At 38.7% G+C, this 14,140-nt stretch overlaps 1 protein-coding gene across 3 annotated transcripts in view; it reads right to left on the bottom strand.

Moving 5' to 3' along the window:
• The window catches only part of casd1 (CAS1 domain containing 1), a 95,115-nt gene that overhangs the window by 54,954 nt on the left and 26,021 nt on the right, over positions 1 to 14,140 (bottom strand). Inside the window, exon 3 of one of the 3 annotated variants that reach the window (XM_052015829.1) lies at positions 6,767 to 6,863. The exons of 1 other annotated variant lie outside the window; for it this stretch is intronic. In XM_052015829.1, coding sequence (XP_051871789.1) covers positions 6,767 to 6,863 — 97 coding nt within the window. Of the gene's footprint in view, positions 1 to 3,588; positions 3,735 to 6,766; positions 6,864 to 14,140 lie in introns of those variants that run through there. One more of the 3 variants, XM_052015830.1, reaches the window with a different exon arrangement.

The raw sequence follows: 14,140 nt of genomic DNA, 5'->3' as shown, positions 1-14,140 counted from the left end.
TAGAAAGAGAATACGCTGGAAATCCTCATCGGTCTAATGAAAAGTCATTGACTGGAAATGTCAACAGTTTTTCTCTTCACAGACGCTTCCTGAACTGGTGAATATTTCCAGCACTTTTTGCCCTATATTTCAGCTTACTAACAATTGCAATATTCTGTAGCCTGGTATGTACATCTAAGATACATTAAACATGTTCACAAGAGATAAATACCAGTATTTATCTTTGATACCAGGTGCAACTGGGAACTGGAAAGCTAACAAACGAGTAAAAGCAACTAATGTGCAGCCAATGTTTGAAATTGAGGGGGAAAAAAGAAATAACTATAATTCCATTAGTCTTAACTACAAAATAATAAAGTAATTAACAATATGCCTCAAAATTATCTGCACAATTACACTATACCATACAACTAGACATTTAGAAGTGGAAAAATTAATTCAATAGAAGAAACTATACCACTACCACAATTTTAAAATGGCCAATTTTAACAGGATGAAACAAACTGACCAAGACAGTCACCAATTAATAACACAGTTAACTACCACAATATGCTCTGAACAATATGTAGCTTTACACTGAACGAGTAAATACATCCAAGGTGAACAAGCGTTAATGACCAAACAAAATCAACAGAGGAGGTGAGCATTAACTCAAGATTAAAGCATGTATTAATACAAAGAAAAGTGGAGATCAGGAAGGACATAGGTATAATAAAGAGCAAAGAACAAAAGACCCACAGATAGGGAAAATATCTTGGATGTCTTTCAAGAAGTTTAACAATTAATAAGATAAGATCTCTTTATTAGTCACATGTACAGTACATCAAAACAGTGAAATGCATCTTTTTGCGTAGAGTGTCCTGGGGGCAGCCCGCAAGTGTCGCCACGCTTCCAGTGCCAACACAGCATGCCCACAACTTCCTAACCCGTACGTCTTTGGAACGTGGGAGGAAACCGGAGCAGCCGGAGGAAACCCATGCAGACACAGGGAGAACGTACAAACTCCTACATACAGCAACGGGAATTGAACCCGGGCCACTGGCACTGTAAAGCGTTACACTAACCACTACACTACTGTGCCTGCCCCAATCAAAAAGTAGTTACTTTAAACACAATTGGGCAATACTGCATGTGAGACTAAGGAACAGGCAGATTTCTTGAATTACTTGACCTAGATTTTGCAGCCAGCACCAAACAAATGACGCTAAACACTCATTGCACTTGCCCACAGACATTCTATTGTTTTTTTATATGGGAAATTGTGGTGATTAAATACAAAACAAACCAGCTTCAAAGGGAAGCTTGGGACCTTTGTGAACACAGAAAACAAATCTGCACTTTAGCTAACCAGATTGAAGAATCCTTACTGAAATGATCAAGAACTTGGAAGTGTACCTTAGAATAATTCGATGTTTTTATGACGAGGTGACAAGGGTGATTGATGAAGGTAGAGCTGTGGATGTTGTCTACATGGATTTTAGTAAGGCATTTGACGAGGTCCCTCATGGGAGGCTCATCCAGGTGCATGCGATCCAAGATAAATTGGCCATTTGGATTCAGAACTGACATGCCCGTAGAAGACAGAGGGTAGTGGTCGATGGGACTTATTCTAGCTGGAGGTCTGTGACTAGTGACATTCCTCAGGGATCCATACTGGAACCTCTGCCGTTTGTGATGTATATAAATGACCTGGATCAAAATGTACATGGGTTGGTTCATAAATTTGCAGACAATATGAAGATTGGTGTTGTGGATAGCATAGAAGACTGGCAAAGGATACAGCAGGATGTAGATCAGTTACAGATATGGGCAGAGAAATGGCAGATGGAGCTCAACCCAGCCAAATGTGAAGTGTTGCACCTTGTAAGATCAAACGTAAAGAGACAGTACACTGTTAATAGCAAGACCCTTAACAATGTTGATGAACAGAGGGATCTTGGGGTCCAAGTTCATAGCTCCCTGAAAGTGGCTACACAGGTTGATAGGGTGGTATAGAAGGCATATGGCATGCTTGCCATCATTAGTTGAGGCATTAAGTTCAAAAGTCAGGAAGTTATGCTGCAGCTTTATAAAACTATAGTTAGGCTATATCTGGAGTATTGCATTCAGTTCTGGTTGCCTCATTACACGAAGGATGTTGAGGCTTTGGAGAGGGTGCAGAAGAGGTTTACTAAGATGCTGCCTGGATTAGAGGGCATGTTCGATGAGAATAGGTTGGACAAACTTGGGTTGCTTTCTCTGGAGCGATGGAGGCTGATAAAGGTTTATAAGATTATGAGAGGCATAGACAGAGTATACAGCCAATATCTTTTCCCCAGGGTTGAAATATCTAATACCAGTGGGCATGCATTGAAAGTGAGAGAGGGAAAGTTCAAAGGAGATGTGGGGGGCATTTTTCTCCCCCCACACAGTGACTGGTGGGTGCCTGAAATGCGCTGCCTGGGTGGTGGTGGAAGCAGATACGATAGGGGTGTTCAAGAAGCTCTTAGATAGGCACATGAATGTGAGGGAAATGGTAGGATATGGACGTTGTGTAGGCAGAAGGCATTAGTTTAGTTGGACATTTTATTACTAATATAATTGGTTCGGCACAACATTGTGGACCTATTCCTGTGCTATACTGTTCGATGTTCTAAATCATTCACCAAAAGAAAAATCAACAGGAGTTGATGGGATCAAGAGATGTTCGATACAGATAAAATGGAACACAAAAGTTTTTGTGACTTGTTTTAAAACCTCCAGGAACTAAAATCTCCAGGAATCAGTTAACGCATTTGTAAAAGTTAATTTCCAGTGCCAGAGGGGTTGTTTGGCAACATTCAAAATGTAGGATTAGCTTCCACTGAAATACCTAATATTTAGCCAATTTTGCCATGTTTAGTGCAACCACAAATATGCCAACTTTGAATGAGATTTCCAAACCAGATAACACAACTTCTGGAGAAAAAGGAACCACGAGGACCAATTTCTTGGTTTTCTGTAGTTAACTGTGTACACCCAGTATTCAGAAATTGTTGTGCAATTTAATGTTCCATAACAGTAAGCAACAATGGTTTTAATGTCACTTTTACTACAAAATTTAGGCCAAAAAAGTGTCAGCTTTCACAGCAGAGGTTGAGAATATACAAAAATAATTATTAAATAATCCAGAAAAAAATATTAGTTTAACAAACCCACAGAACTTGATGGAATTATACTATAGATTCCAAGAGTTGAGAAGGGGAAATTAGGAAAACATAAATTATAACAGTCTGTGTGAAGTTACTAAAATCATTGAAGGGAGAGTAATTGGGCACTGAAAATTTTCCACAATTGGAGAAAAAAAAGTTAGAATAAGAGTAGGACACATCTAATGACAGGATGTATACACAGAGACAAATCAGTAAGGTTCAACATGAAATTCTTAACTAAATTTAAATTATAAGGTTAGTAGACTGGTTTGGTGATATACAAAAGAAAGAAGAAGAATAAATATCTGTTCAATTGGAAGGGAGTGACTGGGGATTATCTTCAAGGACCTATGCTGCAGTTTCAATTAATCACTATATTTAATGATTTGTAAAATACAATAAGGAGCTATATACCTACGTTTGCTGACAATACAAAGGTTGGATTATAAAATTACAGAGGATCACTTCATGCTGGCTGTGGCTTTAAGCTGGGGAATCCACTTCTCTGATCCCACACCAGCCAGGCCTAGAATATGACTAGAGTTCCCAATCAGCTGACTTGGGATTCCCAAACTGGAAAGGAAAATGCAAGCTGTTACATTTGTTTTTAAACTTAAACAGATTTAACTTGATGTTTTAGTTATATTATTTTGAAATCTTAGGTAATTTAAATTCACAGTAGGTTTTAAACATCTCTGAATGAGACCCCCAAAAACTTAAATTGCACTCTTGGGTTTGAAAGGAGACAGCTCCGTCCAGAGATTTACCCTGTCAAAACACAGCGTAAGCAAGCAAAACTGTGGCTTGTATTTTTACAAAAGCAAATATATTTTTCATTTTAGACCAAATAAGGACAGGGAGAGATTGGCTGCAGGCTGGAAAACAAACAAGCATCATTTATTTTGCTTTGCCCCTTATCTACTATTATATCTATGTAGCTACTGCCCTTTAAATTCTAAGAGCTTGAACCTTACTGGCAAATCCATTGTCAGTTATTTCATTGAATGAGTTTTGAAAGTCTATTTGTCTTTTACAAATGATGGTGCTTTTCAATTATCAATCTGCATTTTTCTCAGGACCCAATTGATTTGTCCCAGATTAATGCCTCTAAAAGTTTCCATAACACCAGTGTTAGGCTAATAGTACTTATCTTTCATTCCTTTCTTAAAAAAAACCTAGCAATTGCAACCTACCAATCTGCTGGCACTATGCTCATATTGAAATTTTCACCCTTGGTTCCCTCAGCAAACTAGCATGTATCCCACCTGGACAAGTGCACTTGGAGAAGAACAATAATAAAAGCAATGAAATTCTGGAATGTATGCAGATGAACTTTTCTTTACAATCATCCAAATTTTGCTTTCCAAACAACATTAAATTTAATCAATTTGTCACTGTCAATGTATGAACAATTCTTGTAACTGCTGCAAGGAAGAGACATCCGATGGTTGCAAAATGCCACAAGTTGCTGAATGATTTGCTCCATTCCTCATAACCACAAAAAAAGCAACATCGCCACAACCTCCCTATTAGTTTCAAGATATTGCTGCATTTGCCATTCAAATGCCAAATAAGCTTGCCACAAGTTAGTGCAGGCACTAATTGGAAATATGCCTTTGGATTAGAAAATTCCAAGTATCACTCCATTATTTAAGGAAAGGTCAAGAAAATGGATTATGACAGACCCAATAGTTCAATATCAGTTGTGGGAAAATCCGTCAAAGACATTAAAGGGAATGCTGTTCAACTTCAACCTGGATTTGTGAATGAACAACTAATCTAATTAACACCATACACTGGATGGAATATAAAGGTTCGTCAAATAACATGAAAAAAAATCAGACAAATCCATTTATCTTTACATACACTGGAATTTTCCTTTTACCTCAACTTTTCTGAAAACAGAAAATATGCAAATTCTATATCTATCTGCCAGCATCTGTTGTTCCGCCCCCACCTCCCTCCAATAACTCACACAATAAATAGTTAAACGCTGGCAAGTTATTGATTCCTATGCAAATCGTGGGTGAGAACAGAAATGTGGATTCAACTATGTCCATGGAAGTATTTGAACAGGGAATCAATGACAGGAGTGGATCATATTGGACCTTTTTGTCCTTTGTAAAATTTAGACTTCTGTAAAATAAGAGGTACAAATATCCCTTTGCATATTTGATTGTACATGATACATATGCACTTCCTGTACAAGTTCACCCACCACTTTTACCCCAACTTAGCGAAGTAATCATACATTGATTTATTACAGCAAAATCACTTATTTAATAAAGTAAAATAAGCATTCTAGTCAAAATGACTGGTAATATGTTGGCATTTTAAATAATATGGGTTTGACAGCAGCTGTAAAGTCACTTTTTACACAAGGCAACAAAAATAAAGAGGGTGGATTGTCATGGAAAAATATTGTTTAAAACCCCTTCACTTTTAAAATCAGCGAACATGAAAAGGTAGAAAAAGTCCAAAGAAATACAAATAAGATAAAATTCAACTGCAAAAACACAGTGTTTCCAAAACCTGCTGCACACTATGCTATGCTACAGGAAATAGATTTGCTTTCTGAAGTGAAATGTCAAAATAACCATTTCTTTGTTGCTTCTAGTTAATCTGGAAATTTGAGAGGCAAATTTCAGGCACCCTTGGACCCCTGACACAATTTCTGTATTAGGGCACATAGGACAACATCAATCCCCATACAACACTCCAATTGCAAGAGAAATTTGGTCAAACTGCTACCATAACATGCCACCATTGTTGGGTGGTTCTGAGACAACACAACCTTCCCAACACAAAAGCAGAAGGAAGCTCCTTCAAGCAAATCAATTACTTACCTTTCAGCCCTTAGAAATGTGAACTCCAATATGTACAATGCCTGGCTGGTCGATGCTGAAACAAACTTTCGAGCCAGGAATGGCATACGAGTAACCAAACAGTTAAAGTGTACCACTAGAGTGCACTAGAACTTCTCAGCATCAGAAGGAGAATGCTGAGTCTTGTGTAAGATTAGTCAAGGCTTTCATTTTTTAATCTTATAAGTGATGGTAACTACGATTCATATTTCTTTTCAGAAAGAACTTCAGCTTTTTAAACTGCGGATCCCCAACTAGTTCCTAAATCAAAAGTGGTTAATACCTTCTGCAAATTGAGAAGAGCAGTGTGAAAGAATCAGATGTATTGATATACAAAATACCTCCACTAAAATATCCTAAGATGACAATGCTTTCTATTTTCGTGAAGAGGTGTTTGCCATTTCCTAAACATCTCGCATGACAGCTTGGTATTGTACAATATGGGGATATCATTGTCAAAGAATAGGGAAACAGGCTCTTCAGCCCAATATATCCATACCAACCATAATCATCCATACTAATCTCATTTTCCAGCACTTGGCACATAGCTTTTTATGCCTTGTGCTCTTCTAGTTATTTAAACGTTATGAGAATCTCTGCCTCCACCAGTCCCTCAGGTTGCGTGTTCCAGCTTCCAATCTCTCATAACTTTATAGACTTCAATCATCTTAATTTGTGTTGATGTTACAATCCACATAGAACTTGATAGAAAATTAAGTCAAAGTCACTTGCCTAATTTTGTATTTGTGCATCATGCAGCCATTAGGTTGCCACACATTTTCACCAAGGAATCGGCCACTAGAAAGGAGCCATTCACAGCTATCACCACCTAGAGAGTGAGAGATAGAGAGAGAGGGAGATTGTAAATGTAGAATTATCAAACAGCTCCTTCAATAATCATGACAGAAGACAATGAAGAAACAAGTTAACACATGCAAATAGCAAGAACAAATTTGGGTAATGATTGAAATAATCAAAATCAAGGAAAAGCTGAGGTAATCAGTTATTGTGCAAATTTGTGCTGTGGAATAAAAAAGGCATACTCACTCATTTTGAAGAACAAAAATCACTATATAAACACATAGGTCACAACATTATTTGCTGCTGCTATCCTGCTTTAGCTTTCCACCAACATGGAAAAACACTCACTCATGACTTATGATGTCAAAAAGCAAGCCCAACCTTCTCCAACCAGTGTTAAGAGAAATTAGAGTCAGAGAAATGTCCCTAAAAACTAGTCTCACCATAGTTTATTGTGGAGCTAGTTTGGACTTTCAGCTTTATGCCCATGTAACACCAAAGTCACTTAATGTTCTGTTTTCTGATGATAGCATATAAATGGCTTTATAAAACTCATGGATTGAACGATGACATGTTTCAGAGACCATCTCCAGCAGACACCTCAAGGCACTTGAAAAATACCAGCTACACTCTCTCTGCGAAATCCTCCAAATTCACCAAAAGAAAAAGCAAACCAAAGTCAGGATCCTCTCACAAGCTACTATCAAGATCTTAATTACATTCACTCAACATTCCCGCCAACTCTTGGGAATCCTTGGGCCATGACTGCTTTAAAGTATATGTACTGGGTGAATATTTGTGATGGTATTGAGAATTTTAACTTTGTGCATTAGGAGCAATAGAAACCCTGCATAAACAGTGGAAAGAGCACATCAGCTCAGCCACCTCATGCCCCATCTGTGCAAGAGTCTTTGGTTCCCACATTGGCCTCGTCAGATCCCATAAAACTGGAGTGGATGCGAGGCATCCTCAATCATGAGGGACTGCCTAAAATGTACCTGTGCTTTGGAAAGCATTTTTAAACCTATACATATTGACAAGTTAAATCCATTCTATACAATATACAAAGGATAGATGTACCTAAAGCATGGAAACAATGTTTTATTAGCTGCCCAGTAAAACAGACCACTGATTTAACTATTTAATTAAATGGGAGGGCCAGACTGTCAAAATGAAACATTTCCTAAGACCACTCGTACAAATATGGAAGCTCCAAACTTCGAGAGGTTCATTCATACTGCACTTTAACAACTCATGGAATCCAGTGGCAAAGCATACACTACTGCAATTTCCCATCAGTTACATTAGGAAATCTGGATAGTGAATCTCAGATTCAGCAACTCCTCTGATTTCAATGAAGCAGAACAGCTCCAAAATAGGTAGAGTTTAGTAATTTACATGTTTTGAATTAACTAACTTTATTTAACTTAAACAGCTAACTTTATGCATTCAATTAAACTTAAATCTGTTTTCTAGTGCTTTTAATTTTTAAAAAAATGTTCCATAATTTTTAAATCTCTTAGCAAAAGGATAATTTAAAACAAATTAGTTTTTGAATGTTTGTTAAGTTCAAGACAATCACAGACTTTCAATCGTTTGACAGATGTAGTAATTGGTGAGCCTGCTGGTATGGTTTATCCAAATGTAAAAAGACTTCTGGGAACAAGGCTTGATATTTTTAAGGGAAACATCCTGTGCCCTACAGGATCCCACCATCATAAGCTGGCTTTGGAGATCAAATTGGCATTGCAGTTTAAATGCAAGTATGAAAGTAGTGAGCACGGGTGGCTCAATGCTCACTGATGTGGTTTGGACAGAACCACCCATGAGCTAGGATCAGTCCTTAGGCTCTAGGCTGTCCACGGAGAAGGAGACAAACATAACATCTTGCATTTATTGGATCACATAGTTCCATCAAGCAAAGATATGTTCAGGTCCAAAATTAAACTTAAATCTTTCACTTACCGCAATTTGAGTACTCGGTTGTTCGTTAAATAACAACTCTACTTCATGTTTTATTAATTTCTACCATAAAAATATAAACATGCAAGTATTATACTGCAGCCTACCTCATACTGATCCTCAGCAAGTTTCTTTATGAAGAAGTACATTCAAACTACAGTAAAACTCAGATAATTCAACACCCTCAGGATTTTGTTCAAATTATTCGGTTCTTGAACCAACTGCCACAACCCTAATCATTAGAGTTTGGTAACACTATGACCACTTTGCACTAAAATGGACTTTTTTTTTTAGTTCTAATTATGTTCTTCCTTGTAAAAATTGTGTTTAATTTATGTTTTTCTTGTGAATGCTGCTTATATCATGTTATGTGCCTGTGATGCTACTGCAAGTAAGTTTTTCATTCCACTTGTGCATATGACAATAAACTCGACTTTGACTGTGGTTCTGTCATTCCAGCACATTTCTGGGACTATTCTGGACTCTAGGAGTAATATCCAAAGCACTTATATTTCACTTTTTTTTTTATAAAAACATGATGCGTAATAGTACAGTGAATTTTCTAGTGAACCTGGCTCCAGCCACAAACCAACCCTGGCTCGAGCTAAACACCCTGTCCTCAGTCTGGACCCTGGCCCCACACCCTGCATGCATTCTGGACCTCCAACTCACATTCCAGAGTATGGAGAGCGCCAGATCCCAGATCATCAGGATTTCTGAACAACGAGTTGCTGCATTATCAGAGTGATACTGCTATTATTAAACATTTGGAACAAAAAAAATGCTTAAAAGGTTCTATGTGGAGAACTGGCCTTTCATCAGCACAGCATACAACAATCTAAAATCAACACAAACCAAGTAGCAAAATTAGTCATTTAAGCAAGTTTGAGAAATTACATGATTGATCACAATACTGTATCTTCACGACAACACTAATTTAGCCTTTTATAATTAGTCAACTTTCCTGTCAAACATTTTCCTCCAATATAAATTTGAAATTAACCTTGACAGATAATTATGGACACCATATTTGGATCAGAATATACTAGGCAAAATTCAATATAGATTAAGATTGATGTTTCCATCTTTCATACTAGTTTTCCCACACAATTCTAGATCCCTTGGCACTAAAATTGGACATATGTTAATGTAAACTGAAAGTTCAAGGTACCGGAACGACAAACGTTAGCCATCCTCTGCACCTGTTCTTCTTTTCCTGTTGTGCGCCTATCAAGAGTTGGAATACTGCTCCAATTGGCTCACATTCCTAGATTCCTTTGCCTTCAAGGCTAGACTAACCTGCTAGACTATGTTACAAGAGTCAGAAATCTATTTTTACTGTCAAATCCTTTGTCGTTAAGTAATCTTTGCTCCCCTACTCCCCTGCCCCATCCACTCCTGATTGTACTTTCTCGCTCTTCTGGTTTCTCAGTTTTGCTCCTTCCGTCATCCTGAACATCCTTACTGCTTTTTTGTGCCACTGGCTTTTGAAACAATATTGGCACATCTGTAGAGACTGTACCACGCCAGACACCATCCATTCTCATTGTTGGCCTGCTCCAGGTTTCTCAATTTATAGCTGTATTGGATTTTTTTTTCACACTATACTCTGCTAATTCTCAAATGCTCCTTCTACTTCCCATTCTGCTCTTGATTCTGATCTACAGCAAAGACTTTTGCTGTGTCACTTTGAGCTGCCTTCCTTTCATCACTGCCCATGGTTTCCGGTCTCATGGGCGTTTCATTTCCCCACAACTATTTCTTGCATCAGCTCACTCATATGAACAGAACATCAAGACTTGTGCTTCACCACCCCTAGATTCCTGTATCTTTCTGCATTGAGATCTTAGGTTTCACTCCATTACTGATTTACTTCATCATTAGTTTATGTAATCACCTCCCATGGACCCGATGAGTCAACGTCTGCTGGCTAGTGGTCAAAACTTCATGCCTCTGGTGTCCAGATATTAAACAGCTTCTGCCACACTTAGTTTCCTAAAGTTGGTTATTGCTTCAAGCTGACTTCAGGAGGATAAGAGCTCCCAGCTCCACATCTTTCCCATAACTAAAATTGCCTGCTTTTTTCTCTAACTGCCTTTTGTAGCTGACACCCTGTGTTTCAAGTAACACTTCGGCAAATCTTCATCTTAACACCCATGTTCCATGTTGCTCCTCTTTTGCAAATGCATTTTTCAATGTTGCCACAATGAAGTCAGATGTGTACACTGAATGTCATGACTGCTGCACACCCACTGCTCTAGTGCTTGGGCAGATCATATGCAAAAAAGCCTGTGACTGAATTGCACATGATATGTATTTATGAAGTGCCAATCACAGAATTTCCAGTTAATCATGTAACAAAGGAAACTTGCACTACAAAATCCAATTTCTAGGGAGTCATATTTGATCAAAATCAAAAATCTGCTCCTTAAATTGAACTAACTCACAATAAAACCTGCTAAGCTAATTATATCGTACAGAAAGGAGAAATACATCTCAAATGACTTGTCTCAATTTTTGTGAAAATCTGAGATGAAATTGTGCTAACTTTCCTGGTGCCAAAAAGGCCCTTTATGAAACAAAATCACATGTAGCAGTATGTGCACCAGTTGCATCAGGGTGTTAAGCCACATCCTCCAGCAACATGTAGAATTGTAAAATGTATATTTTACTATGTAAGAATATAATATTAACGAGGAAACACATTGTTATGCAGCAAAGGATTAGGATGGAACTAACAGGGAGTTGAAATAATGTGTGAAGATAAATAACATAAAATATGGTAGGAGAAAACATGCTTTGAATTAACTGAATTGCTCCAAAAGAATTGGTACAAATCCAATGAGATGAATGTGCCCTCTGATTAACACACAAGCATTCAAAGCAGGAATGGAGTTGGACAATGGGCCACTTGAACCTGCTCTGTCATTCAATGAGATCATGGCCTATCCAATGTTGGTCTCAACACCACTTTCCTGCTCTCTCCCCATACTCTGATTTTTTTATAGTTCAAATGCCCATCACTGAAACCTTGGTGTCATGCAGATTACAGCAAAATTCGTGATATAGTGGACAGTGAAGGTGGTTATCTAAGATTAACTTGGAAAGGATTGGCAGATGGAATTTAATTCAGACAAGCGAGAAGCGTTACATTTTGGGAAGTTAAAATCAGGGCAGGACTTGTACAGTAAATGGCAGGACTGTGGAGAATGCTGTACAACAAACAGACCTAGGGGTACAAGTACGTGGTTCCCCTAAACTGGCTGCACAGGGAGAAAGATTGGTGAAGATGGCATTTGGCATACTCACCTTCATTGGTCAGGGCATTGAGAACAAAATTTGGGACAGCATGATATAGCTGTACAAGACATTGGTGAGACTGCACTTGGAGTATAGTGTGCACTTCTGATTGCCTATCTATAGAAAGGATGCAGAAAGGATTCACAAGGATATTATTAGGACTGGAAGGCTTGAGTTATAAGGAAAGACTGGATAGGCTGGGGTTTTTATCCCTGGAGACTGAATGGTGACCTTATACAGGTAAGAACAAAATCATGAGGGGCACAGATAAGGCAAACAGTCACTGACTCTTTCACAGGGTAGGGGAGACTAAAACTAGAGGACATTGGGTTAAGGTGAGAAGACAAAGATTTAAAAGGGGAAACTTTTCACACAGAGGGTGGTGGGTACATGGAACGAGCTTCAGCAAAGGTTGAGGGACAGGGACCAAATGCAGGCAGATGGGATGAGCTCAGGTAGGCAATTTGTTTGGCATGGTCAAGTTGGAGAGAAGGGCCCACTTCCGTGCTGTATAACATCTTCGCCTCAAACATATTCAATAACTCTGCCTTCACAGCTCTCTGGGTTAGAGAATTCCAAAGATTCATGACCTTCTGAAGCAATACATTCTTCTGCATCTCCATCTTAAATGGGTGACCATTTATTCTGAAATTATGACCCCATTCTAGGTAATCCTATTAAGGGAATCATCCTCTCAGCATCCACCCTTCAGAATCTTGTTTCAATCAAATCATCTCATTCCTTCCTGACTCCAATGACTGTCAGCTCAAATCTACTCACATCAATCCCTTCTCTGCACTGCCCAACTCGACCATGCCAGCTAAATTGCCTACCTGAGCTCACCCCGTCTGCCTGCATTTTGTCCACGTCCCTCTAAACCTTTCCTGAAGCTTGCTCCGTATATCCACCACCCTCTATGTGAAAAGTTTCCTCTTTTAAATCTTCCCTTAAGTGTGGAGATCAAAACTGTATGCAATAATCCAGCTGTAGTCTCTCCTGTGCCCAGTAAAGCCGCATTGAAATTTCCCTACTTTTATACTTGATGGCCCTTGCAATAAAGACCAACTTTACTTTAGCCTTAATTACTTGCAGTACCTGCATGCTCACTTGTTAGGCAGTATGTACTAAGATACCCAGATACCATTTAATCAAGTTTTCTTTTTCCATTCTTCAGCAATTTTCCCACATTACACAGAATCAGAATCACGTTTATTGTCACTGACATATGTTGTGAAATTTGTTGTTTTGTGGCAGCAGTACAGTGCAAGACATCAAAATTATTATAAGTTACAAAAATTGTGCAAGAGGAATAACAAGGTGGTGTTCATAGACCATTGAGAAATCTGATGGTGGAGGGGAAGTAGCTGTTCCTGAAATGCTGAGTGTGGGTATTCAGGCTCCTGTACCTCCCTGATGGTAGTAATGTGACACTTCACATGCTCTCCATCAGTTCAACGACTTCCAGTATTGGTATTGGTTTATTATTGTCACTTGTACCGAGGTACAGTGAAAAGCTTGTCTTACAAACCGATCTTACAGGTCAATTCATTACACAGTGCAGTTACATCAAGTTAGTACAGAGTGCATTGATGTAGTACAGGTAAAAACAACAATAACAGTACAGAGTAAAGTGTCACAGCTACAGAAAAAGTGCAGTGCAATAAGGTGCAAAGTAACAACAAGGTAGATTGTGAGATCATGAGGTCATAGTCCATCTCATTGTATAAGGGAACTGTTCAATAGTCTTATCACTGCGGGGTAGAAGCTGTCCTTAAGTCTGGTGGTACATGCCCTCAGGCTCCTGTATCTTCTACTCGATGGAAGAGGAGAGAAGAGAGAATGTCCCGGGTAGGTGGGGTCTTTGATTATGCTGGCTGCTACACCAAGACAACGAGAGGTAAAGACAGAGTCCAAGGAGGAGAGACTGGTATCTGTAATGTGCTGGGCTGTGTCCACAACTCTCTGCAGCTTCTTGCGATCTTGGGCAGAGCAGTTGCCATACCAAGCCATGATACATCCAGATAGGATGCTTTCTATGGTACA

This window comes from Pristis pectinata, chromosome 5 (assembly GCF_009764475.1).
Source record: "Pristis pectinata isolate sPriPec2 chromosome 5, sPriPec2.1.pri, whole genome shotgun sequence".
Lineage (NCBI taxonomy): Eukaryota > Metazoa > Chordata > Chondrichthyes > Rhinopristiformes > Pristidae > Pristis > Pristis pectinata.
Note: the sequence above shows the minus strand (reverse complement) of the source record. Positions and strands in the feature narration are given on the sequence as shown.